This window comes from Odocoileus virginianus, chromosome 23 (genome assembly GCF_023699985.2).
Source record: "Odocoileus virginianus isolate 20LAN1187 ecotype Illinois chromosome 23, Ovbor_1.2, whole genome shotgun sequence".
Lineage (NCBI taxonomy): Eukaryota > Metazoa > Chordata > Mammalia > Artiodactyla > Cervidae > Odocoileus > Odocoileus virginianus.
Window position 1 is genome coordinate 53,183,189 of NC_069696.1, and position 27,289 is coordinate 53,210,477.

A 27,289-nucleotide genomic window follows, 5' to 3' on the forward strand; every position below is an offset into this window, starting at 1 on the left:
CAATGCATCCCAGTATTCTTGCCTGAAGAATCCCATGGACAGAGGAGCCTGGTGGGCTCCATGGGGTCAACAAAGAGTCGGCCACGACCACGGCAACCTAGCACATACAAGGCACAGATACTGCAAACAGTGCAGTGAGGAAATAATTCCCTTTGCTTTTGGATGAGGAAACACAGGCTGGTCAATAACTTACCGCCCCAGGCTGATAAGCGGTGGAGCTGCGCCCCACCTATGGCTGTCTGAGCTGTTCACCTCCAGGCGATGGTGGCTTGTCACCCAGATGGTGACCTTTCGTTGTGAAAATGATCTCGAAGAGGCTTCAGAAAACCTTAGTCGTGGTTAGGGCAGAGTTGCTCAACAGGTATTTGGGGAATAAACAAATGGATGGGGATTGCCACACTTCCTGGTGTGGAGAGCATTTTACAGTTGAGTAATGCCAGATAAAGACAGGAACATGGTGTTTATAAGCTGCCGGTAATGAAGGGACACCGACAGAAACCAGGGGAGGGAGGTCAGCAGCAGGGCCCGCCCGTGCCGGGACCCCCAGGCTGGAGACCCCAGGCCTGTCCGGGGCAGACATGGAGGGCAGGTAGCTGGCAGCGCCAACCCTCGCTCTTGCTCCTCGCTCAGTGGCAAAACCTCAAACGGACACCATGGGGCCCTCGATAAATATTTGTCCCCTGGGTGAATGAGTCAGGGCAAGGAAGGGGGCGTGTTTGAAAGTCCACCCTAGGGCTGCCGACCGCACCGCGCAGTCACTCGCGATAAAGCGCTCCCCGCCCGCCCGAGGCCGCCGCCGGCGGAGCAGCCATGCCCAGGTACACGGCGCACGTGCGCGGAGAGTGGCTGGCCGTGCCCTGCCAGGACGCGCAGCTCACGGTGGGCTGGCTGGGCCGCGAGGCCGTGCGGCGCTACATCAAGAACAAGCCCGACAACGGCGGCTTCGCCTCGGTGGACGACGCCCGCTTCCTCGTGCGCCGCTGCAAAGGCCTGGGCCTGCTGGACAATGAGGACCCGCTGGAGGTGGCCCTGGAGGACAACGAGTTCGTGGAAGTGGGTGAGTGGCCGGAGGGGAGGGGCCGCAAAGCATGGAGCCGGGCGTCCCCGGAGAGACGGCCCCTGTCCCTCCTGGGTGCGCGGCGGTGCTCAGTCGCCCGGTCGTGTCCGACTCTGCGACCCCGTGCACTGTAGCCCGCCAGTCTCCGTCCATAGGGTTCTCCAGGCACGAATACTGGAGTGGGTTGCCATGCCCTCCTCCAGGGGATCTACTCTGGGGAAAATGCATGCTGCCTGAGAATCTTCAATTCTCAAACACCCCTGTGAGGAAGGCAGTATTCTTACCCACCTTTAACAATGAGGTAGCAGACTCAGAAAGGGGGAGAGTTACTTCCTAATAGCAAAGACTAGATCTGAACTCAAGACTGCAGGGCCAAAGCCCTTTGCTTACTGGATCATTTTCAAAGTCCCTTTGCTCTTCAAAAGAACCAAGCAGACGGGGCCAGTAGCATCACTTTAAAACCAAGTTAAATCAATTTTGTTTAACACAACTGTCAAACACTAAAACAAATAGGTTTAAATATTAAATCTATTAAATGCATTTCAAATACTAAATATTAAAAGCATTATATATTGAAACAATAAATTTAAAACAAAATAAAGCTGATAATGGCAATGGAAGTGGAGACTGAATCTTGAACTTTCATTTAAACCTTTTCACGCATGCCTACATCTCTGACTTCTTGCTCTCTGAAAGCATCTGAAGTTGTTTTAAAGCAGTCATTTCTATAGAACTTGAAGGCAATTGAAGAGCTCTTTTCTTGGTTTACCGGTTATGCCAAATGTGAGTCTGGGTTGTGATTCGTTAAGAGTATCTCTTGCATTCTTGTTTCAGTTATAGAAGGAGATGCTATGTCTCCCGACTTCATTCCTTCGCAGCCAGAAGGAGTTTACTTGTATCCTTTCCTGCAGGCTCCTTGGTCTGTCTGGGGCCCCTCCCACCAGTGATGGGGCTGGGGGCTTTTCCATATTCCCCGGTATTTTCCTTTACCTGACTTCAGATACAGCAAATACCGGGAACCTGAGAAGGTAAGTTTCAAACCACTTCCTTTCTGTTAAGAAAATTAAGTATCCCCCTCTCCTCATTTAAGTGGGGGAGGGCTGGCAAAATTTCTGAGCAAAACATAACCCATGAGGACAGGACATTATCTAGCTCTGTGTAATAGGGAAAGACATTTTGCTTTTCCATTTATTTTTTTAACCTATTTATTTTAGCTGTGCTGGGTCTTCATTGCTGCACAGGGCTTTCTCTCGTTGCAGTGAGCGGGAGCTTCATCATTGTGGTGGCTTCTCTTGTTGCAGAGCGTTGGCTCTAGGCACGTGGGCTTTAGTAGTTGTGGCAGATGGACTTGGTTGCCCTATGGCATGTGGAATCTTCCCGGACCAGGGATTGAACCCCTGTCCCCTGCATTAGCAGGTGGATTCCTAGCCTCTGGACCACCAGGGAAGTCCTGCTTTTCCATTTCTAATTTTTCTTCCTTAACCTCCTCTTCAGCAAGCTGTCTTTTCAACTACCATATTCATGTTTCATAGTAGTGATAAAATTTCTCAAGTGCCACAGCTTAATTCTGCTCGACGCTTCCCTGCTCTTTCGTTTGAGCAACCAAGCTATTCACACTCACAGAGATTCCCTTCTTTTTGTGCAGTACATCGCCTTAGATGGGGACAGTCTGACCACAGAGGACCTGGTCAGCTTGGGCAAGGGACACTACAAAATCAAGGTATGCTGAATAGAGGGGGGTGATGTCCTAACCTTTCTTGCTGCCCATGTAAAGTCTTCAACATGTTCAGCTCTGCCCAATGTCTTCCTAGCTCACCCCCACTGCTGAAAAGAGGGTGCAAAAATCCAGGGAAGTCATAGACAGAATCGTGGAAGAAAAAACTGGTATCTTTTTCTCTTTGTGTTACATATTTCTTTTTATAGACTTAAAAAATGCAGCCTGCGTCCAATTGTATGATGTCTGTTTTTTATTCTAGTTGTTTACGGCATTACTACGGGTTTTGGGAAATTTGCCAGAACTGTAATTCCTGTCAGTAAACTCGAGTAAGTTTGATACACTCCCCAGCAAAGACACACACACATTCACATAAGTTTGATTCACTCCCCACCAAAGACACACAGATTCTCATTTTAGAAATTCCTTTCAACAATGGAAATAATACTTGCTCCAATTTACAGACAAGGAGGGTGAAACTTAGGTTAACTCACACACGAGTTGACGTAGAGAATACAGACTTGCTGTTTCTTCCGTTTGCTCTATCATGCCTTATTCTGTCCCTCCAAAGATTTAACTATTTTTCCTTTATTTTCCCAGCTGAGGGGACATTTTCATGGTGAGGTATCTGAGAGGTGTTTCTTCACTTTCTCTTCTAGGGAGCTCCAGTTCAACCTAGTTCGTTCACATTCTTCAGGTAACTCATTCCAAACCTCCAGTGCCACCTAGGTTTTGTTTGATTTGATGAATGAAGTGCAGTCAGCCCTCAGTATCTCTAGGTTCTTAGATTCACAGGTTGAAAGATTCAACCAGTGTCAGTTGTTGGTTGAATTCACAGATAAGGAATCCACAGGTGCGGAGGGCAGACTGTACTGTGTTGCTTTCCGTAAGCGGGTAGGGGTGGGAGGAGCCGGGGGAGGGGAGGGGCGGGGCGGCACCCTGCGGGGGTACCTGGGGTGACCATGCAGCCGCATCAGACATCCTGTATCAGCCACCGGCACTAGCACATTCCAAAGAGTGGGTGCCATTTCTGCTGCCAAGGAGGCAAGAAGAGCAGCAGACATGATATCCTTTCAACTGAATCTCAGAGAAAGGAATGGGCTAGATGGAAGGATAGAATTGGGATGAGGAACATGAATACGGTCATGCCAAAAGAATGGTGCAGTCAGGGGATGGAATTACTCAGGGATGAGTGGATCTGGATGTGGTGAGAAGTGAAACTGTCAAGAATTGCCTCCCATCAGACTGCAAGAGAGCTTGTGTGAGAAGACTGGACCCCATTCCAAGGGTGCTGGGGAGGGCGCAGGCTCACTGAAATTTCCAAGGAAGGGAACTGGGGAGGCAAAACTGGAGTCTCACATTTGTCTGGAAGATGAGACCTGAAGAAGTGTGACAATCAGAAGGGAAGGCAGTGCAACTACCTGAACCAAGAGGTGGAGAGAAATTTGAGATGGAGGTGGCTGGGAGGAGGAGGATTTTGTTTATCTTAGAGAAAATATCAGTTCTGTTTTGTAGGTGTTGGGAAACCACTAATCCCTGAGAGATGCCGGATGCTCTTGGCTTTAAGGATCAATGTCTTAGCCAAAGGATACAGTGGCATTTCCCTGGAGACTCTCAAACAAGTTATCGAAGTATTTAATGGTAATGCAATGGATCCCCAAATAACCCTCCATGCAGGCTGGGTGGGTACCACAGGCAGACTTGATTGACAGGGTGGTGAGATATTGGTGAGCTAAGAAGACATAAACTGATGATGATGAGTGGGAAGTGGGCTTGGCAAGAAGGAAGATAGCTATATGGGGGCAGAAGGTGGGGGGGCAGAGGCAGAGACTCTTACTCCTGTGAACTTTGCTCCTTCTCTATCACCCTTCATTTAGCATTCAGCATATTTAAAATCAGAACAAGCCCCTTAAGTCTGGCCTTAAGTTCAGAGCTGGAGAGAACCTTGGATTCGGTGGTACTTGAATGTGGTTAGAGAAGCTATTCAGATTATCTGGGAAACATGACAATTCCTGGATGTCTATCCCAAAGACCAATTCAGTACTTCTGGTTGGTGCCTGGGAATCTGAACTCTTCATGCTCCCCAACTGGTGGGATTGCCAGACTTAAAAATAACTGAAATTCAGCCTCTTCCAAAGGTAGAACAGAAATATAGAGATGAAAGACTTGCTGTGATCACATAGCTGTCTAGTGACAAGATAAAAAGCAATTCGACCCTTTGGGGCTTGCTTCTTGGGAAAATTCCAGTGTGGAGACAAGATGTGACATGCTTGGGAGGCCAAGCCTATCCCTTCCCACAGATAAGGATAAGCATTCTAGATCAGTGGAGGCTCAGGACCTGGGGGGTGAGGAAGTGGGCGCAGAAGCAGGGCCGGGCAGTCACATAGCACAGAGGCATGAGGAATTTCCCAGCTATAGGCACAAGTGACCTATAAATGCCAACAAGTAAACAGTAATGTGAATGAACAATCTATAGTATAGAAGGCTGTGCTGAAGAGAACACCAGTGATTTCAACACCTGTTTCCACTCCCAACTCTAAGCCTAAAATCCCAGATAGTCCAGCTTCAGCTGTGAACCCACCTATGCTTTATGGGTGAGCCCAAGGCACCTCTGGGTCCTAGAATTCTGAGAATTCCCCAGGGTGAACTATGGCCTGGAAGCTGACCTACGGATGGCATGGCTTCATCCTACTGACATCACTTAGCAGTTGTAAAAAACAATGCTATCAGTAGTCTGAATTTACCTTGGAAACATAGCCTTTTTGTTTGTTTTTGTTTTAGTAAATTAATGGGAATTTCCCTTTTAATGGGGCTTCCCTCATAGCTCAGTGGGTAAAGAATCTGCCTGCAATGCAGGAGAGCCAGGTTTGATTCCTGGGTTGGGAAGATCCCCTGGAGAAGGAAATGGCAATCCACTCCAGTATTCTTGCCTGGAAAATCCCATGCACAGAGGAGCCTGGCTGGCTACAGTCCATGGGGTCGCAAGAGACAGATATGACTTAGTGACTAAACCACCACCCATGGGAATTTCATCTAAAACAGTACATGTCCATTTAGAAGCGGTGGTAAGCTGGTTGACTAGGTGACCAGGAATCAGGCAGAAAAGCAGAGATTAAGTTGCCCATGACTTCACCTCCCCCAGAGAACCCCTGTTAACACCCTGGTACACTTTATCCTTCTAGAACAATTTGTAAAACAATTTTAAAGTTTTATTTACTTTTGGTGGCGTTGGGTCTTTGTTGCTTTCAATGGGCTTTTCCTGGTCGCAGGGAGTGGGGGCTACTCTCTAGCTGCAGTGCACGGGCTTCTCCCTGTGGAGGCTTCTCCTGTTGCGGAGCTCGGGCTTCTCCCTGCGGAGGCTTCTCCTGTTGCGGAGCTCGGGCTTCTCCCTGCGGAGGCTTCTCCTGTTGCGGAGCTCGGGCTTCTCCCTGCGGAGGCTTCTCCTGTTGCGGAGCTCGGGCTTCTCCCTGCGGAGGCTTCTCCTGTTGCGGAGCACGGGCTGCAGGCGCACTGGCTTCAGGAGTTGCTCATAGTCGTGGCTCACGGGCTTAGTTGCTCTGTCGCATGTGGAATCTTCCTGGACCAGAGATCAATCCTATGTTCCCTGCATTGGCAGGCAAATTCTTAACCACTGGACCACCTGGGAAATTCTGTATTACTTTTTTAATGTAATAAACATTTCAGTTCAGTTCAGTCGCTCAGTCATGTCTGACTCTTTGCGACCCCATGGACTGCAGCACACCAGGGTTTCCTGTCCATCAGCAACTCATGAAGCTTGCTCAAACTCATGTCCACAAACATTTACTTGATTTCAAATAGTCTCTAATAGGTTTTAATGGCTACACACTACTTGGTCCTATGGAATTCTCTTAGTTACCTCTTCAGCACATTTTTTACTTTTTGCTCCTAGAAATAAGGTGGCAATGAACAACAGCTAGTTCCTGATCACATCTTTAAGATACATTGCTAAAAATTCCAGAAATTTCTAGGCCAGATTAGAACATGTACGGTAACAGTAAACAAAGGAGCAGAGGACCCAGGGGCAGAGAAGGAAGAAGGGAAGAGATGGCCATTGTAGGATACAGGTTCCAGATCACCTTTCTGCTAGGCAGTCTGATCTAAATTCTTTATGTATAGAGTTCTCCCGACCCCTTCACACAGCATATCTGAGCATGTCCTGGCCAAAGCCTGTCATACCTCCCATTGTCCTTAGAATAGAGTCTAAACTTAAAGTGGCTTATGGAGAAGGCTTTACTCCCAGGAGGGTCTGCCTTCCTATCTTCTTTCTCTCCCTTGCCTCTTTCTTTCTACAGCAGCTCAGCCAGATTCCTTAAGCATTACCTGTGCTTAAGGAATTGTCTTTCCCTGGGTGTCTGTGCCATTTGTGATACTAGATCCCTTGGGATTGGTTGGTCTCAGTGTCAAAGCAAGGCTGGCTGGAATGAAGAACTCTTGACGTAACCAGGGTCTCTGTTTCTCCCAGCCTCCTGCCTTCCATATGTCCCAGAGAAAGGAACTGTCGGTGCCAGTGGGGACCTCGCCCCGCTCTCTCATCTCGCTCTCGGGCTGATTGGAGAAGGGAAGATGTGGTCTCCAAAGAGCGGCTGGGCTGATGCTAAATACGTAAGACTAACAATAGCTTCCTTCCGTGACGGTCATTTCCCCAGGATGGACCCCAGGTAGACTTCCGTGTTTGCTAGCACTTCATCCTTTCTGCAGCCTGATGACAAAGCATTCCCACTCCATGGCTGTGATAACTGAAGCTTAGAATTGTAGACAGAGTCAGGAGCCTTAGGGCAATGTGTGTGCAAGCCTAGTCACTCAGTCATGTCTGACTCTTTGTGATTCCATGGCCCGTAACCTGCCAGGTTCCTCTGTCCACGGGGATTCTCCAGGCAAGAATACTGGAGTGGGTGCCATGCCCTCCTCCAGGGGATCTTCCCAACCCAGGGGTTGAACCCAGGTCTCCTGCATTGCAGGTAGATTCTTTACCATCTGAGGCACCAGGGAAGTCCCTTAGTGCACTACAGGCGTCCAACTAAGCGATACTCTTAGCTTCCCTACACAACCATCAGCCTCCTGGACCTGGTGATCACCTTGGTAAAAAGGTAAAGCTGCTAGTGTTCACTGCAGGAACTTCTTCTGCACCTAAAACACTCCTAGTACCTATCCAGGAGGTCACACATTGTTGGAGGTTTAGCTAGTTGCTGGTCTAATGGGTACAGAGCTGTGGATCATGGCCCTGATATAAGGTCCCTGGAAAGGAGGCTCCACCCCACACACACACACCCAAACTCTCATCCTGGTGGTCAGTCAGAAGGGCCTGGGTTTGACAAAGCTTTAATATTTTCTTTATTCATCTACACATTCACTCAGGGTTTCCTGCTGGCTCAGATGGTAAAGAATCTGCCAGCAATGCGGGAGATGTGGGTTTGGTCCCTGGGTTGTCAGAGCAGCCCAAATATTTGTTTGAAGTATCATCTCTGACCTTTTGCTGGGAGGTCACTTAACATTGAGTCAAGGGACAGAGGACCAGGGAGAAAGAAGTCAAGAGAACAGGTGGTCCTTCTAAGGGTTTGAGTTCTAGATCACCTTCCTTCTTTACAGACTAATCTTGATTATTTCTCTACATCCAGTGTCCCCCTCAACTGCCTTCACACAGCAATTCTGACCATGCCCTGGCCAAAACTTGTCATTTTTCTCATTGTCCTTAGGATAATGTTTAAAATGAAAGTGGCTTACAAGAGTCTTGACATATTATTGCCATCTTGCCCCCCTACCCAGCCACCCGAATCCTTCCCCACCAACACTGTACATCACAGAAGCTAGAGGTGCCTGCAGCTGGAGCGTGCTGTGTCCGAGGTGGAGGGGCCAGTCACGTCCACCCTTCCCTTCCTGTTTCTGCTGAGACCCCCGAGGAATGTCCGTCTCTGCCCTCCTCTTCTTTCCCCTGTGCCCCACCACTGCTGAGTCCCTTCTGCCCTCCTCTGTGCTTCCCCAGCATCTTACGCGACTATTTCCCACTGGACCTTATCCACTTCCCACCCCCTGGAGCACTTAACCTGCTGCTATGACTGTATTTGCCTATGACTGTATTCCTATGACGGTATTTGCCCTTGAACTTGTCTGTCTCCATTTTTCCTACCCTCAGACCCACATCCAGGACAGAATTAGGCATGTGACTGGTGTTTTAATAAGCTGTGAAAATGATAGTCAATTGTGCTACCTCTGTCTTCCTTCTCCCCTGCTGCTCCTTCTTCCCTGGAGGAATATTAACCTGGTGACTGCTTTCACTTCTTTTATTTCAGCGGAAGATTATTCTGCCCATTTCCTCTGAGGATGTTGTGTCTATCTCTTAGGCCATACACCCCCTCTTCACTGGTGCTCACACATATGCCATACAAGTGAGAAGCCCTGCTCTGATGGTGTGAGGTTCTGCTGGTGTTCATACAAGTAGGATGAGGGTGGAGAATTTTAGGTCAAGCTCTAGAGGCCAGGGAGTGTGGGCAGAGTTAGAAGCCCAGCCTTGGAGCATCTGCATCTGGGTATGCACATGTGCTCAGGAAGCAGCAGTTAAAAAAAAAAAAAAGTGAATCATGAAAGTGTAAACAATGCAAAGGGCCTAGAACCCATTATTCAGGATTGATTTTGTAGACACTAGCCTCTGATAATTTTAGGTACAAAAGTTATTCGAAAGCTAAGTCTGCTTGCAGACTAAAGAACAGAACTAGAGAATAGATCAGCGAAGATGAACAGAGCCAATTTAAGTAAGTCTAATCTTTAGAAGACAGACCTTTGAGCTTACTTTTATTAGATTCTACATGAAATTAGAAATATGCTGTTATTTCATTTGATAACCCGTTTCACTTTTTAAATCATTCTACAGGTCCTCGCAGCTCATGGATTGAAGCCAATTGTTTTGAAACCAAAAGAGGTAAGAGACTCAAGGAAAATTTGTTCCTTTTAACAAATCGTTATGCGCTACTTTCAGTCTTAATATCAGCCTCACTGGTTTCTTAAACATAGCCTGCATGTTTGCTTAAGTTGGTCATTGAAGAAAGGACTCTCCCTTATTTACTGAAAGGCATCTCCAGTACAGAGATGCTCAGGGATTCTTTTACAGAAGTACTTAAACTTCTAATCAGGATCTCTAAGGATCCCTGAATGATGCTGTAAACCAGCATCACTTAGGACACTCTAAGCCAAGAGCCTCAGACCAGAAATTTTTCAAGGTGTCTTATAAGATGAGATGAGAACTTGAAGAAATATAGAATAATGAAGAGCTAAAGGTTTTATATGCCGTCTACATTGGAACTCCACTGCTGCCTCATGACAGGGAAACTAGTCACAGCTGTACCATTTGCCAAATTTTATATGATGACACTCATCCTTGAGTACTTAACCAACCATCACCGCCCTGCACTTTAGAAGCCATGGATCAACATCATTCAGCTGAAGGCCAATTTTCCTCATAGGAAAGCACAAGAAGTGCTTGTTACAACAAAAAGCATTAGGAAATGTCTCTTGCATCACCTGAAGGGTCTGGCGCTCATCAACGGGACGCAGATGATCACCTCCCTGGGCTCTGAGGCTGTGGAGAGGGCCAGTGCCATCGCTCGGCAAGCTGACATAGTGGCGGCCTTGACCCTCGAGGTGCTCAAGGGCACCACCAAAGCCTTCGATACTGGTCAGCATGGTTCTGCTGTTTGTTTGCTGTTCATTCAGCCAGAGCTGGGAGGCGGGTGGGACGGGGTGGTCAGGGTCTTTGGACGTGGGAGTGGTGGGGTAGATGGTGGGGAGAAGACGACCATCTAGGGGGACCATCACAGTAGTGCTGCAGCTTCCTCTCGGTTATGCCACACGTGATCCTTGAAACGACCACGTTTCACAGGCAGATGTTGACCCAGAGAGTTAAGTGACCTGCCCCAGACCACCAGCTCTGACTCCCATCAAGCTACTTGTTGTCTTAAGGATCTGTTGGCAGGATTTGAGAATTGGCATGGAATTACTGCTAGTGCCCGTTAGAAAATCGGAGAGAAAAATTGTACAAGTGATAGCTTTTCTAGAAATCTTTTCTAGACTTTGAAGGACTCCCCACTCTTATATGCAGTAGGACCAAAAAAAAAACACCCTGTCTAAAAATGACTTAATTAAATTAGGCCACTGAGCTCCCTTCTGTTATGAGCCTAAATCTTTTCAGGGTAGGCCCAGTGTCTTGAGTTGAGTTCCCTGTGGGCTCAACTCATAGTTTGCATTTGGCTATTTAAAGTAGAAAGAATAAAGTCAATACGGAAAATCTTGCTTTAGGAGTTAAGTTTCTAATTCTGAGCAATGGTTAAGGACCCCTGGGGCTTTTCAGGGCCGGGTCAGCACAGTGGGCGGTCCTGTGCCAGTGACGGGAGTTCACTCAATATAAGAATTGCTCAGACTTTTCCTCCTTCATCAATTCTAGACATTCATGCTGTTCGCCCTCATCGTGGGCAAGTTGAAGTTGCTTTTCGGTTTCGGTCCCTCTTGGACTCGGATCACCACCCATCTGAAATAGCAGGTCTGGGCATGCCTATTTGAACTTATTTGCTTTTGAAAATAATTGGAAAGAATTGCTAACATGCCCCTTGCCATCCTCTCTACCTTTTCCATAGAAAGTCACAGGTTCTGCGATCGTGTTCAAGATGCATACACCTTGCGCTGCTGTCCACAGGTAAACAAAAAACCCAACAAGTTTCTATTCTTTCCTCCAATCTGAGATAGGGATAAAGAGGAAGGTGTCAGGAAGTCGTGTACTGGTTAATGGTAATCCGGATTTCTTTACGGCCTCTCTTAAAAATGATGTATATCCTATATACCCCCGTTTGTCCAGTTATTACAAAGTTTCTGTTCTATATGGTAAGTTGTGTGTTTCCCTTTGAATTGCTTTGCTCAACCACCCTGTAGAGAAGTCCAATAGACAGCTTCTTGTTTAGGTTTAGTGCCCTAAGCTTAAAAAATTCTAAAAAATTCTTATTAAGAAGACCATCCTAACCAGTCAATGGAGTTTTACTGGTTCTCCCTATTAGAACTGCCAGGGATGTATTGGAAAATCCAACTACAATTCAAGGGCATATCCATGATTAGATCTATCTGCACTTAACAGGCAGACATAAACCATTATAAATGAACCTGTGAGTCTTAACTTTAAACTGGAGTGAGGCAACCTGTATTGCAGATGTTATAACTCATTTGCAAATAGAAATTAGTAGCATAAGGAGCTAACTAATCTCATCTCAAGAGTGAGACAGTATTTCAGGTTGTACTAAGTTCCAAGCCATAGTGTACTGAAGAATCCTCCACAGAATAAATTAAATTAAATGAAAATTTAAATAATTAAAAATTTAAATTAAATAAAATAAATTAAATGAAAATGATTTAATAAAATTTAATTTTTTATTTTCATTTCATTTTATGCTCTTTTCCTTATTCTCAGCAAGTTTAGTTCTAGCTCAGCTAGACTGAAAAATGTCCATGGGGAATGATTGACATATTAGCTCTACAGTAAGAATAAATTCCAGCTTAGACGTTCTTACTGTTCTGATAGGAATATCAGACTATGTGTCAGGCCCCAGACACAGTGTATTCCATGTATTAACTCATTTGATACTGTCTTTTAGGTCCATGGTGTGGTGAATGACACAATAGCATTTGTGAAGAACATCATAACCACGGAAATTAACAGTGCAACAGATAACCCTGTATCTTTTAACTGCTTACTAAGCTGTAATTACAGAATTTCAGCTGGTAATTTTAAGATCCGATGAAGATCTTAAAATTGTATAACTTCTCTGTTGCTCCATTTCATAGACTAAATGCCTGGGCTCTGAGGTTAAATGCCTCTATTGGCTGTAGATCTGAGCCGATAAGTGGCAGAGACAGGTCTGTGAACCTTGCCTCAGGTTTGGAGTCTAACATGCTGTGCTTCCGAAACTGATGGATGAAAGATTAAAGGGGATATTTGCAGCATCAGCTGAAGGGTCTCACGAAGGCATTTGCCCTGAAACCCATTGCTGGGGTTGTTGGTAGAAGGATGAAGACTACATCACAAGTGTGATTGTGGAGACCCTGAGTAGCATGGCATTTATAGGAGCCTTCCTGGGGTTCAGTGCCACTTTGGTGTACTACACAGAAGCCTTTTAACATTTACCTGAGTATTGATCAGAGTTATGACTTTCCCCATCCTGAGTTTATTTCTGACGTGGTGAGTGAGTGCTAAGTCACTTCAGTTGTGTCCAACTCTTTGCGACCTGATGGATTATAGCCCACCAGGCTGTCCATGGGATTTTCCAGGCAAGAATACTGGAGAGGGTTGCCATGCCCTCCTCCAGGGGATCTTCCCGACCCAGGAAGAACCCACCTTTCTTATGTGTCCTGCATCGGAAGGCCGGTTCTTTACCACTAGTGCCACTTTACTCAAATCAGTGTTCCCATACTTGTACAGAGAAGCGTAAGAATGCCTCCATCTCTTAAGGACGGCGCGCAGCTTTCCTTCGCAGTATGGGTTCCCCAGCGCCACCTTGTTTTGCTACAAAATGTCCTGTGTTGACTTAGCTCCTTATAATGTGATGTGATGGGTCAGGAGTCATCCTGGCAAAGGCGTCACAGAGACAGCACTGCCTTTAAAGACCGTCCAGCCCCTCAGGGATCTATTTCCTCTCCCTCACATCTGCCTCGGTTCCCAGAGAGAGCTGCCGAGCGGCCCTGAGACCCACGCACAGCCTGGGCCAGCAGACAGCAGCTGTGTGGGGTTCAGTGTGGCTTCTCTGACATGCTCGCTTCAGGCTGTGTTCTGTTTTCTTTTGTTTACCTTTGTATCCCGGTAGGTCAACACCTACTTGTGCAGACTCTCCTCTCCACCCTACCTTTGTACAAAGGCTGCCACCTCAGTGTTAAAAATGAGCGGTTAGGGAGAGACTTATGCTCCAGGTTTTCAGCAAGTGTTATGCAGAAGCCTTAACCAATTTTGAAAGATGGTCTTTGCCAACAGGGGAGAGACTATTTCTGGAGGAAACTTCCATGGTGAATATCCAGCCAAAGTAAGCTTTTTAGAATTGCTCCTGACCCTGAAAGCATATCCCAATATGCATGAAAGCCTTAGTCACTCACTCACTCAGTCATGTCCAACTCTTTGCAATCCCATGGACTGTACCCTGCCAGGCTCCTCTGTCCATAGAATTCTCCAGCCAAGAATACTGGGGTGGGTTGCCAATTTCTTCACCTGGGGATCTTCCCGACCCAGGAATCAAACCTGCATCTCTTATGTCTCCTGCATTGGCAGGCGGGTTCTTTACCACTAGTGCCATCTGGGAAGCCCATATCCCAATATAGGCCAACCTGATTGAGACACTCTTTCAGGCCCTGGACTATTTGGCCATTGGTGTCCATGAACTTGCTGCAATTAGTGAAAGAAGAATCGAAAGACTCTGCAATCCCTCCCTCAGCGAGCTGCCTGCCTTCCTGGTGGCCGAAGGCGGTCTGAATTCTGGATTCATGATAGCCCACTGCACCGCTGCAGCCCTGGGTAAGGACCCTGACTTTTGACCAGAGTTCAAGTCCATCCATCTATAGGTCTTTCCATTTCACCTCAAAGTATCACATTCTGTCTTTGAATGAGATCTAACTTTTCCACCCCCTCTATGTGCATCCTGCCTCTCTTAATACAAATGCATGTTTCAAGAAAAAATTTAAAATATAACCTAAGCAACATTACACTGAAATGTAATAATAGACTAATGAGGTTGTAAATAGGGGGTTTTCATGATTTCTCTGTAGGAAACAATGTGACATCACATGTGAACTTCCTTTTGTGGCTTTCCCCCTACCCTCAATTTGAAGAACATCAGAAGGAAAAAGACAAAGATGTTTATAGCTACTGGTGAAACTCCCACTAAAAACATAAGGCTGTGTTAAACACACAAAAATGCTTATAAGCAGCAAGATGCTCTCTATGAAAATTGAGCTGGAAGATAGCAGATTTCTGACTCAAGACTGTAAGGGACAGAGAAATAACATCAGAACAGGGCCTGGCACAAAGGAAGTGTGACGGGCTTTACTTATATTTACTCCCTTAATTGCCAAACAGTACCAAGAGGCAGGTACTATTATTTCCTCTTTCACAGATGGATATTTGAAGATCTAAGAAGTTAAAGAACCTACCTAATATTGCACAGCTATTTAGAAGTAAAGCAGAGTTCAAACCCAGGAATTTTGGCTCCCAAATCTGCTCAGACTTCAATTAATGAGGATTTCATTTTGATCAATACTTAATCCTGCAATATTGTTGCCAAATTTAACAAACAGAAATGCAGGATGCACTTAATATAAATTTAATGCAGTTAAATTTGAATTATTCACCACATTATTTGTTACTAAAAATTATTTTTTTATCTGAAATTCAAATTTAGCTAAGCATGTGCAATTTTTTCTGGCAAGCCTACCCAACAGGCAGGATAGAATGGCAGTTCAATAAGAACACAGCCTCTGGGTCTGAATCCTGTCTCTGTCCATTTATCAGCAGTTTGATATGGAGCAAGTCTCTTAATCCTGTTGACCCTTAGTTTACTCCTGTGTAAAATGGGGGTGAAAAACCTACAATAGGGCTATTCTGAGGAGTTAGTGAATTAATGCATGGAAAGCCTTGGAACTGTGCCTGACATACTGTAAGCACTAAATATTAGTTGTTACTATTATTCCTCACCACTTCTTCAGTTAAGTCTCACACTTAGACTCAACACAGCTAACAAAGAGCCACTGAATTCATCTTCTGTCCAGAATCTTCTATCTGCTCACTTACTTCCTTACTAAAAAATCCCTTTAAAAGGCAGTGACTTCTCACATTAACACGCATCCGTGCTAAGTCACTTCAGTCATGTCCAACTCTTTGAGACTCTATGGACTGCAGCCTGCCAGGCTTTTCTGTCCATGGGATTCTCCAGGCAAGAACACTGGGGTGGGTTGCTATGCCATCCTCCAGGGGATCTTCCTGACCCGGGGATTGAACCTGCATCTCTTACATATCCTGCATTGGCAGGCAGGTTCTTTACCACTAGTGCCACCTGGGAAGCCCCCACATTAACATGGTGGGGTGGTCACTGATTTTTAGAGAATGTTGTGAAGTTGAGGAGTCTCCTTTGAATGTGTTTAGCTGCCCTAGCTGTTTGAAGTTGCTTGGCTTGCTCTCATTATAAATTGGTGGTTTTCTTTTTTTTCTGGCCACTTGTAAGTTACTTTTCTAAACAAGCGCCACCAAACCAGGTGATTCATATTGCAGGTTTAGGGGCCCAGGGCTTGCAGTGCTGAAACCTGAAAGTTCTGGGCAAAATAGGATGAGTGAATCACTGTAGTTTATACTGGATTATCTCCGGATACCCTTTAGCATAGAAAAGAACTCAAAGCTGCTCTCATAGGTAAAAGAAAAGAAAAAGTGGGGGAAAAACTCTTGACTTGAACATTTCCTGGCTTCCGAAGCTGGGGAGAAGGAACTCTGTAATCTAGGTCCTTGCTACTTAAATTATAGTCCCCTGGCCAAAAATATAGCCATCACCTGGGAATTTGTTAGAACAGCAGAATTTCAGGCCCCACCTGAAATGCAACCTTTGCAGTTTAACAAGGCCGAGTGATTCATGCACAATAAAGTTTGAAAGACAGCAACCTAGGCCAAACTCTAGACTTCCCCCAACATCTCCAAGACATCCCCAGCTGTCATTGAGCCCTTCCTTAAACTGAGTACATCCACTTATGTCATCATCGGACAGTTTCAACTTTAAATCTTCTTGCTCAAGGTCTGTGGGTTCAGCCTCAACCTGCAAATGCTATGCCTGAATCTTGATCCTACCTCGTGTGCTGACATAACCAGATTATTCTCCAAGTCCTGGAAATGACCATCACTTCTTTTTTCCCTTAGTCTCCCTGGCATGCCAAATGCTTGCTGTGTTTTCAACTTTGTTTTATAATATGAGAGTTCCCTTCCCAGTCCTATCTCAGAACTCCCTACAATTTTAAGGGTCCTTACTTTGGGGAAAAAAAAACCCCACAAGACTTCCTTTTCCCAAAGTAACTTTGGAACATCTAGTGCTGTGACAATGACCAGGAACTCCTGGAGAGGGCAGCGCACACTGAGGAGCGCTTTGGGGAGCCATGTGTCATCTGGCACGTCTTTCTATTAGGAACAATATGTCCCTCACTTAGTCTCTGGCCTCTTGCAGTTTCTGAGAACAAGGCTCTGTGCCACCCCTCGTCCGTGGACTCCCTCTCCACCAGCGCGGCCACGGAGGACCACGTCTCCATGGGAGGATGGGCAGCCAGGAAGGCTCTCAGGGTCATTGAGCATGTGGAGCAAGGTAACCCCAGCCAGCTGGGATGCAGGCCTCACTGACGACCACTATGCCAGTTGTCCTCAGCATGGAATCCCCATCAGAGCATCCACATCACCTGGGGACCCAGGCCCTGCCCCAGACCTGCTGACTCAGAGACTCTGAGAACAGAACAATCTGGACTTAACAAGCCCTCTAGGTTATTTTGATGCTGGCTGAAGATTAAGAATCCACACCTTCTGGCTAAGCCAGTTCATCAGTTGGCTTTTTTTTTAAATGAAATAATTTTAAAACATTCAGAAGTGGAGAGATTAGTACCATAAACCTTCATATATACCTCACTCAGATTCACAGTTTATATATTATACTTCATTTCTTAAAAAAAATTTCTCAATCATTTTCAAGCAGATCCCTGTCATCGTGTTTTCTTCCTGCACACTTCCTCTCTCAAATACAAATGCTTTCTTACCCACTGCCATTATCACATCCAACAAAAATCAACAATAAATCTTGGTATCATTGAGTACATATTCAAATTTTCCAGATTATTTCAGTGCCTTTCCAGTGTTTGTTCATACCAAGATTCAAGACCCACTCTTTAAATTTAGTGGTCAAGCTTTTAAGCTTCTTTTCATTTACAACAGTTCCTCTCCCTCCCCCCTTTTTAAAAAAAATTCATGTCATTGACTAGTTTGAAAACCAGCTTTCTTTTCTGAGAGATTGACATTCTTGATTTACCTGTGAGCATGCTTATGGTTGGATTACCGTGATATTGAATGGTTTGCCTTGGAAACGAACAGAGATCATTCTGTCGTTTTTGAGATTGCATACAAGTACTGCATTTCGGACCCTTCTGTTGACCATGATGGCTACTCCATTTCTTCTAAGGGATTCCTGCCCACAGTAGTAGATATAATGGTCATCTGAGTTAAATTCACCCATTCCAGTCCATTTTAGTTCGCTGATTGTTAGAATGTCAACGTTCACTCTTGCCATCTCCTCTTTGACCACTTCCAATTTGCCTTGATTCATGGACCTGACATTCCAGGTTCCTATGTGATATTGCTCTTTACAGCATCAGACCTTGCTTCTATCACCAGTCACATCCACAACTGGGTATTGTTTTTGCTTTGGCTCTATCCCTTCATTCTTTCTGGAGTTATTTCTCGACTAATCTCCAGTAGCATATTGGGCACCTACCGACCTGGGGAGTTCATCTTTCAGTATCCTATCATTTTGCCTTTTCATACTGTTCATGGGGTTCTCAAGGCAAGAATACCGAAGTGGTTTGCCATTCCCTTCTCCAGTGGACCACATTCTGTCAGACCTCTCCACCATGACCAGTCTTGGGTGGCCCCACATGGCATGGCTTAGTTTCACTGAGTTAGCAAGACTGTGGTCCTGTGATCAGATTGGCTGGTTTTCTGTGATTATGGTTTTAGTGTGTCTGCCCTCTGATGCCCTCTCGCAACATCTACCGTCTTACTTGGGTTTCTCTTACCTTGGACGTGGGGTATCTTTTTACAGCTGCTCCCAACCAGTAACGCTGAAGAAGCTGAAGTGGAACGGTTCTATGAGGACCTACAAGACCTTTTAGAACTAACACCCCAAAAAGATGTCCTTTTCATTATAGGGGACTGGAATGCAAAAGTAGGAAGTCAAGAAACACCTGGAGTAACAGGCAAATTTGGCCTTGGAGTACAGAATGAAGCAGGGCAAAGGCTAATAGAGTTTTGCCAAGAGAACGCACTGGTCGTAGCAAACACCCTCTTCCAACAACACAAGAGAAGACTCTACACATGGACATCACCAGATGGTCAACACCGAAATCAGATTGATTATATTCTTTGCAGCCAAAGATGGAGAAGCTCTATAGAGTCAGCAAAAACAAGACCAGGAGCTGACTGTGGCTCTGATCATGAACTCCTTATTGCCAAATTCAGACTTAAATTGAAGAAAGTAGGGAAAACCACTAGACCATTCAGGTATGACCTAAATCAAATCCCTTATGACTATACAGTGGAAGTGAGAAATAGACTTAAGGGACTAGATCTGATAGACAGAGTGCCTGATGAACTATGGACGGAGGTTTGTGACATTGTACAGGAGACAGGGATCAAGACCATCCCCATGGAAAAGAAATGCAAAAAGGCAAAATGGTTGTCTGAGGAGGCCTTACAAATAGCTGTGAAGAGAAGCGAAAAGCAAAGAATAAAAGGAAAGATATTCCCATTTGAATGCAGAGTTCCAAAGAATAGCAAGGAAAGATAAGAAAGCCTTCCTCAGCCATCAATGCAAAGAAATAGAGGAAAACAATAGAATGGGAAAGACTAGAGATCTCTTCAAGAAAATTAGAGATACCAAGGGAACATTTCATGCAAAGATGGACTCAATAAAGGACAGAAATGGTATGGACCTAACAGAAGCAGAAGATATTAAGAAGAGATGGCAAGAATACACAGAAGAACTGTACAAAAAAGATCTTCACGACCCAGATAATCACGATGGTGTGATCACTCACCTGGAGCCAGACATCCTGGAATGTGAAGTCAAGTGAGCCTGAGGAAGCATCACTACGAACAAAGCTAGTGGATGTGATGGAATTCCAGTTGAGCTATTTCAAATCCTGAAAGATGACGCTGTGAAAGGGCTGCACTCAATATGCCAGCAAATTTGGAAAACTCAGCAGTGGCCACAGGACTGGAAAAGGTCAGTTTTCATTTCAGTCCCAAAGAAAGGCAATGCCAAAGAATGCTCAAACTACCACATAATTGCACTCATGTCACACGCTAGTAAAGTAATGCTCAAAATTCTCCAAGCCAGGCTTCAGCAATACGTGAACATGAACTTCCAGATGTTCAAGCTGGTTTTAGAAAAGGCAGAGGAACCAGAGATCAAATTGCCAACATCCACTGGATCATCAAAAAAGCAAGAGAGTTCCAGAAAAACATCTATTTCTGCTTTATTGACTATGCCAAAGCCTCTGACTGTGTGGATCACAATAAACTGTGGAAAATTCTGAAAGAGATGGGAATACCACACCTCTTGAGAAACCTATATGCAGGTCAGGAAGCAACAGTTAAAACTGGACATAGAACAACAGACTGGTTCCAAATTGGAAAAGGAGTATGTCAAGGCTGTATATTTTCACCCTGTTTATTTGACTTATATGCAGAGTACATCATGAGAAAGGCTGGGCTGGAAGAAGCACAAGCTGGAATCAAGATTGCCGGGAGAAATCTCAGTAACCTCAGACATGCAGATAACACCACCCTTATGGCAGAAAGTGAAGAGGAACTAAAAAGCCTCTTGATGAAAGTGAAAGAGGAGAGTGAAAAAGTTGGCTTAAAGCTCAACATTCAGAAAACTAAGATCATGGCATCTAGTCCCATCACTTCCTGGGAAATAGATGGAGAAATAGTGGCTGACTTTATTTTGGGGGGCTAAAAAAATCACTGCAGATGGTGATTGCAGCCATGAAATTAAAAGATGCTTACTCCTTGGAAGGATAGTTATGACCAACCTAGATAGCATATTAAAAAGCAGAGATATTACTTTGCCAACAAAGGTCTATCTAGTCAAGGCTATGGTTTTTCCATTGGTCATGTATGGATGTGAGAGTTGGACTGTGAAGAAAGCTGAGCGCCGAAAAATTGATGCTTTTGAACTGTGGTGTTGGAGAAGACTCTTGAGAGTCCCTTGGACTGCAAGGAGATCTAACCAGTCCATCCTAAAGGAGATCAGTCCTGGGTGTTCATAGGAAGGACTGATGCTGAAGCTGAAACTCCAGTACTTTGGCCACCTCATGCGAAGAGTTGACTCATTGGAAAAGACCCTGATGCTGGGAGGGATTGGGGGCAGGAGGAGAAGGGGACGACAGAAGATGAGATGGCTGGATGGCATCACCGACTCGATGGACATGAGTCTGAGTAAACTCCAGGAGTTGGTGATGGACAGGGAGGCCTGGTGTGCTGCGATTCATGGGGTCACAAAGAGTCAGACACGACTGAGCAACTGAACTGAACTGAACTGAACTGTGCTTGTGGTGGTACGTTTGTTCTGTCCTGTTTTTTGTGGATTGCAGTTGGTCCTAAAGATTTGACAAGGTTTAGATCCAGCATTTTTTGGCCAAGATAGTTCATAGGTGGGGCAATGTTAGGTCAAAGTCTTCCAGCCTTCTTAATCACTGCTTGTTTGTTTCTTAAAGAGAAACTGCCTTCCTTTAGGCATTGTTCTAAATTCCTCAATCTTTGCAACTGTATTGGAATCAATTGGCTGACAAAATAGCACTATTTTAAGATAAATGTAAGAGAGTTGAGTATCCATTTTGGGGGGGGCAATAGCTCTATTGAGGTATAATTCATATACTATACAATTCACCCATCTAAATTGTACAATTCAGTGGGTTTTAGTAGAGTTGTGAATATACTCAGAGTTGTGAGTTGACACCATAGTCAACGTTATAACATTTTCATCTTTCCAGAAAGAAACCTTGCACCCTTTACTCATCACTCTCTTATCCTCCCTATGTGGTCTTGTTGGGAGCCTTTGAAATTGAAGGTTTAAAATAGACATTAGAGAAACAGTTCCATGGCAACCAAAGAGTTATCTGCTCATTCATGGACTCCTTCAGTCTTTTGATGAAAGTGTATGTGCCAGGTATTTCAGGCCATAGAGAACAGCAAGACTGAAGACAAATGGAAATTTACACAAGTGTGGAAGTAGGAAACAGAGGTTATCCATCTTGATCAGCTGAAGGGAGAAGGAGAAAGCTGATTTACCTGGGTAGTCCTGCCCTTCTCAGCATTAAAGATGCAGCCGAGGGGTTAGAAAAGTAGATTTTAAATGTGTACAAATACCAAGGCAGCTTCATTCTACCGATAGACTGAGAACCAACTATCCGTTAGTCGGCTGGCAGCTCACGTGGGGTTTATACCCCTCAAGCATGAAGTCACACTCTAACCAGCCATCCCCTCGTCCCTCCTTGTTTCAGTGTTGGCCATCGAGCTTCTTGCAGCCTGCCAGGGCATAGAGTTCCTCCGCCCCTTGAAAACCACCACTCCACTGGAGAAGGTCTATGACCTGGTGCGCTCTGTTGTGAGGTAAAATCAAACAGATCCCTGGAAAGTGACACCGTTTCAGAACCGTGGACCCTGGCAGCGGTTAACGTTGGCTGATGGTGTGACGTGCTTTCTCTGCAGGCCCTGGATAAAAGATCGCTTCATGGCCCCAGACATTGAGGCAGCGCACAGGCTGCTCGTAGAGCAGAAGGTAAGCTGGCTTTCTGACTTGTTTTTTAGTTTGGGGTTTTTAAGAGGGAGCAAGGGTTCCCCGGTGGTTCAGTTGGTAAAGAATCCACCTGCAATACAGGAGACCCATGTTCGATCCCTGGGTCGGGAAGATTCTCCTGGAGATGGAAATGGCAACCCACTCCAGTATTCTTGCCTGGAAATCCTGTGGACAGAGGAGCCTGGTGGGCTACAGTCCATGGGGTTACAAGAGATGACTTCATGACTAAATCACCCCACCACAAGGGGAAGCGGAGTGGGGGTGGGGAGTAGAGAAACATTCTCCTATTCTTCTGTTTCATGGTTATTTTTTGGAAGTGAACCAAAAGGTACTCATGCAACTTTTAAGGTCACTAAGAAGCTATTTGACAAACTCGCAAGTGCCCCATGTTGCATCCAAACATTGACTGTCTAAGGATTAGGAGCTGAAATGAATTTTTTTTAATGAATTTTAAATAGAATTTTGGGACAAGTATTCAATGGGGAGAAAATAAGATGAAAGTTCATAGATTCTTCCTCACCAAGAAGGTTCTCTTTTATTCAGAAGTACACTGTTTTTCTGTAATGCTGCCTCTACCAGCTCCAGCAACTGCATAGACCTGAAGGGAAGACAAACTTCCCGAGTTTTTATTCAAAGGGCTCTGTGTCCACCTTGTGCACTGCTGTGTCCTCCCCATCATGCTGGGTGAGATACGGGTTCTCTTTACCACTTGTTTCCTCTGGTTCCATTGACTACAGACTTGTCTAATTGGGACAGATGCCTAGAATGCAGACTCATGTTTAAAATATATTTTTAAAATTCCTTTAAACCTTCTGCAGTAATTTGTAGCTATCATGTCCCTTAGAGTTGCTTGATTTCCTTTGGAACTATTGCTCTGCTCTTGAGAATAGTTTTTTCCTTTGACCTTCACCCCTGTCATTTCTAAGTGTTCCCCATACCCTTTGAGGGGGAATTCCCTTGCTTGCTGCCAGCTTTGGTGCTAGAAGAGAGGTAGGCAAGAACTCAGCCTTTTTTCAACTGACATATGCCTGACATACATCATTATCTTAGTGTACAACATGACTTGATCTCTATATACATTGCAAAATGTTTACTACAGTAGGTTAACCTCCATTACCACACAGTTATTTTTTTCTTGTGATAGGAACGTCTTAAGATCTATTCTTCTAGCAAATTTCAAATATACAATACAGTATTATTAACTATAGTCACCAAGCTGTACATTGCATCTCTAGGATTTATTTACAAGCAGAATTTTGTACCTTCTGACTACTGTCAAATCATTTCCTTACCCACTCCCCCACTCCCTGCTTCTGGCAACCACCAACCTCTTCTCTGTATCTATGAGCTATTTTATTTATTTTTTTTTAGATTCCACATACAAGTGAGATCATATGATATTTGTCTGACATTTCGCTTATGATGACCTCAAGGTCCATCTGTGTTGTTGCAAATGGCAACAGCCCCTTCTTTCTTATGGCTGAATAATATTCCACTGTGTGTGTGTGTATCACAATTTCTTCATCCATTCATTTGTTGGTGAACACTTAGGTTGCTTCCTTGCCTTGGCTATTGTAAATAATACTGGAGTGAGCATGGCAGTGCAGGTACCTTTTCAAGGAGGTTAGCTTTTGAAACCGGAGAAGGCATCCCACTCCAATATTCTTGCCTGGAAAATTCCATGGGCAGAGGAGCCTGGAGGGCTACAGTCCATGGGGTCGCTTTTGAAAGAATACATTTTCTAAGGTAATACAAACGAATAGGAAATGCTCCTTTCCTATCAGGGGCAACCGAATAAAAAGCAGCCATAATATAAACTAAAAACTAGATCTTCATTTGAGAAGGTGTTATGCTTGAAAGGGAACAGGTTGATGGGTAGCCCTGAACAAGGCTACGAAGCTATGCTTCTCAGACTGTAAAGAGCATGTGGATTTCCCAGGGATCTTGTTAAGATGCAGATTCAGATTCAGCAGGTCTGCAGCAGGGCTGACATTCTGACTCGTCCCAGGTGACGCTGATGCGCCAGTCCAGGGGCCATGCTCTGAGCAACAAGGGTCCAAAGAACAGAGTGCACGGGGCGAGGAACTAGGGCAGAGGAGATCCACTGCCTCTTATCATTAAAGGCTTGCCTCAGAAAACACACAGTTCTGCCCTTGAGTAACTATCCTTAATTCCATCCACACTGAATCCTCTAGGTTTTGTTTGTTCACTGGCTTGTTTTGCTTTAGAAGAGCAAACAGCTGAAAACCTTAATGGTCACTTTAGAAACATTTTGAACTTTGTATTTTAAAAGCTGTTACTTGACAGGTCATGTGTTAAATGGCTTATGATAAAAGCAAGCCAACAGCAGCTATGTATCCAGTCAGGTAGAGATAATGGCTTTGACTTCAGATGAAGTTGTCTAACTCATGTGAAAACAATGTTGTCAGTACTTTGACTGCTCTGTCCTTGTGTCTCAGGTTTGGGAAGTAGCTGCACCATACATTGAAAAATACAGGATGGAGCATATTCCGGAATCAAGACCTGTTTCTCCAACAGCATTTTCACTGGAATTTCTGCACAAGAAATCTACCAAGATCCCAGAGTCTGAGGATCTTTAATGCTTTTTGTCATGAATTAGCAGATTAGATAGTACTTAATTTTACAGAAAACAGTACTATGTTGAGGGAGAGACCTGAGAACTTTCTCAGGTAGATCAATCTATTATATGGTTTGGGTCTTATAATACCTGCTGTGGTTAGGCTGGTGATAATATTACATTTACTAAACCTAGTACTGTGTTCTTGTTGACCTGGTTAGGGATGTAAACGGTGTTTCCGGGTTATAGGACTTTAATTATTTCTTAATGATATCTACAGGTCACTCATTACTTAGGATGAGAAGAGTAACTACAATTGTGTGAATGTTTGATTCTTGACATTAGATGAACTCAAATCTTGAAAAAGATTGATGGCATTCTTTTCCAAAAACATTAGACTTCTGTGACTCTTTCTTTTGTTTTGGTTTTTTGTTTTTTTCTCTTTGTTTTTGCTTTGACAAGGTCTAGTTAACTTTGGTGGATTATACTAAGCCATGATATGATGAATGTCCCTTAATATGTCTTTGTAAACAATACTTTTTAAGTCATAATTTGTTCTCAAGCTACTTCTTATTAGTTGAATTGTAGTAAAGAATAGTCAATTGGTCAACAAGACATTCTGAGTCAAGGAGTTAAGGAATGAATAGAAAGATTGCTATTAGAGTGGTTCTCAATGAACTGTTTCATATTTATCAAATGCCACTATACATATCAAAGAAAGGATTCAGATGCTTAAACTGTAGTAGGAGGTTAGTGATATTGCTGCCTTATTACGTGTGAGTACTTTGTTCATGTTCTTGTAATAACCTAGCTTAAGAAGCCTCCTCATTTCACAGGTAAGGAATCTGATGTTTAGAAGTTAACCAGCCCTTCTCTGTAACGGTAATCATTAAAACAAGGCCCTGTTGGCAGAGATCAGATGGGCCTCAGGATGTTACCCAGTGAGGAAGATAAAGGACCTCTTGGGAAGGCTTAAGTGTAATTGTCCAGAAGAAGGCTGGATCTAATGACTTCTTGACTCCCTGAGGCTATGACTCTGCACCCTTCTGTGCAAACAAGAGCAAAGCTCTCTCCACGTGCAGTGAAACCGTGGCTCTAACGACTGCATTTGGTCAAGGAAAGGGCAGCATGCTTGCCCGCTTTCCCGCCTGATGACAGCCTTAAATGGTCCAACATGCATTTCACAGCAGAGTTTTTCCTAATTGCAGCCTATCCACAGGAAAGGTGGAGACAGAGGTACAAACGAAAATGTGCTGAGGAACCTGTTGACCAAAAGGTGGTTCTTGATGCTGTTCTTTGCTGGAATGTGGACACAGGAGTGACGTTTATTCATTCTCATCCACGAACTGCAGTGGAGCAAGTCAGCCCAGTGGTTTGAGGCTGTTTGTCACTTTGCTGTGGGGTTTTCTGGTGGCCAGGGCTGGTCCTCTGGGCCCTTTGTTATTGAGTTTTCTATACAGCTCTGTCACTGTGCCCTCAAGGGAATTTCAAGGTAAATGTGGAATAAACTAAGTCTTTACTGTCTTATGTCACTGCTGTATTCTTAGATTTTTATAACAAAGTATATCACCTCATCAGGAAAAGGTTATTCTAATTGCAGTTAATTACATTTGTGTAGGACTTTTGTCATTGAATGTTCACACGGTACAAAGTGTCTTTAGACACGTGACTGATTTGGTAGACATTCTTTCTCTCTCTTCCCCGCTGAGGAGCCCAGAAGAGCTAGAGGCATCATGATTTTCATCCAGGTGAGCTCACCTCGGCTTCTTTACCTGCTTTCTTAGGGCAGGAGAGAGAAAAACTTAAAGTGCAAGGGTGTTTCAAGCTCCTTTTGTGCCACATTTGCTAATGTCCAACTGGCCAAAGCGAGTCACATGTCAAGCCCACATCAGTTTGGAAGGGTAACACATAAGGGCATGTGATTTGGGGGCTGTTACTATAACAACCTACCACATACATGAAACTCCACACATAACCTGAAAAATTCCAAAGAAGCTACTTCTCATTACTGTTTAAAGCTGTGTCTCATTTCTGAACCTGGTCACTGACCTAGTCACTGGTCACCTGGTCTTTTTATTAAAGCTTCTAATTATCTTATGAATAGCATGATCATTTTACACTTGGGAGTTTACTTTGGTTGAAGGTATTCATTTATTAAGTGTAAACTTTTAATGTTAACATTAACATTATACCAAAAAAAAAAAAAAGAGTTGGAGGAAATTCATTTCAGCTCAGGGCACAGGCCTGGTTCGTCTCAAGGGGGTCCCGTTCCCTTTACGGGGTGATTAGTTCAAGAGACGGTAGGGGCT

At 44.5% G+C, this 27,289-nt stretch overlaps 1 protein-coding gene across 1 annotated transcript; it reads left to right on the forward strand.

The window, feature by feature from the left end:
• The first annotated feature begins 483 nt into the window (after positions 1-483).
• Positions 484-26,507, forward strand: HAL (histidine ammonia-lyase). Its single transcript, XM_070454148.1, has 20 exons — positions 484-1,057; positions 1,892-1,952; positions 2,058-2,085; positions 2,703-2,777; positions 2,869-2,941; positions 3,034-3,100; positions 3,431-3,468; positions 4,287-4,412; positions 7,255-7,394; positions 9,658-9,705; positions 10,311-10,458; positions 11,224-11,319; positions 11,414-11,472; positions 12,419-12,499; positions 13,772-13,837; positions 14,157-14,322; positions 17,006-17,140; positions 22,107-22,215; positions 22,315-22,384; positions 24,862-26,507. Exons 1-20 carry the CDS (start codon positions 811-813, stop codon positions 25,000-25,002), a joined length of 1,974 nt encoding a protein of 657 aa, XP_070310249.1. The 5' UTR covers positions 484-810; the 3' UTR covers positions 25,003-26,507.
• The last annotated feature ends 782 nt before the right edge of the window (positions 26,508-27,289 follow it).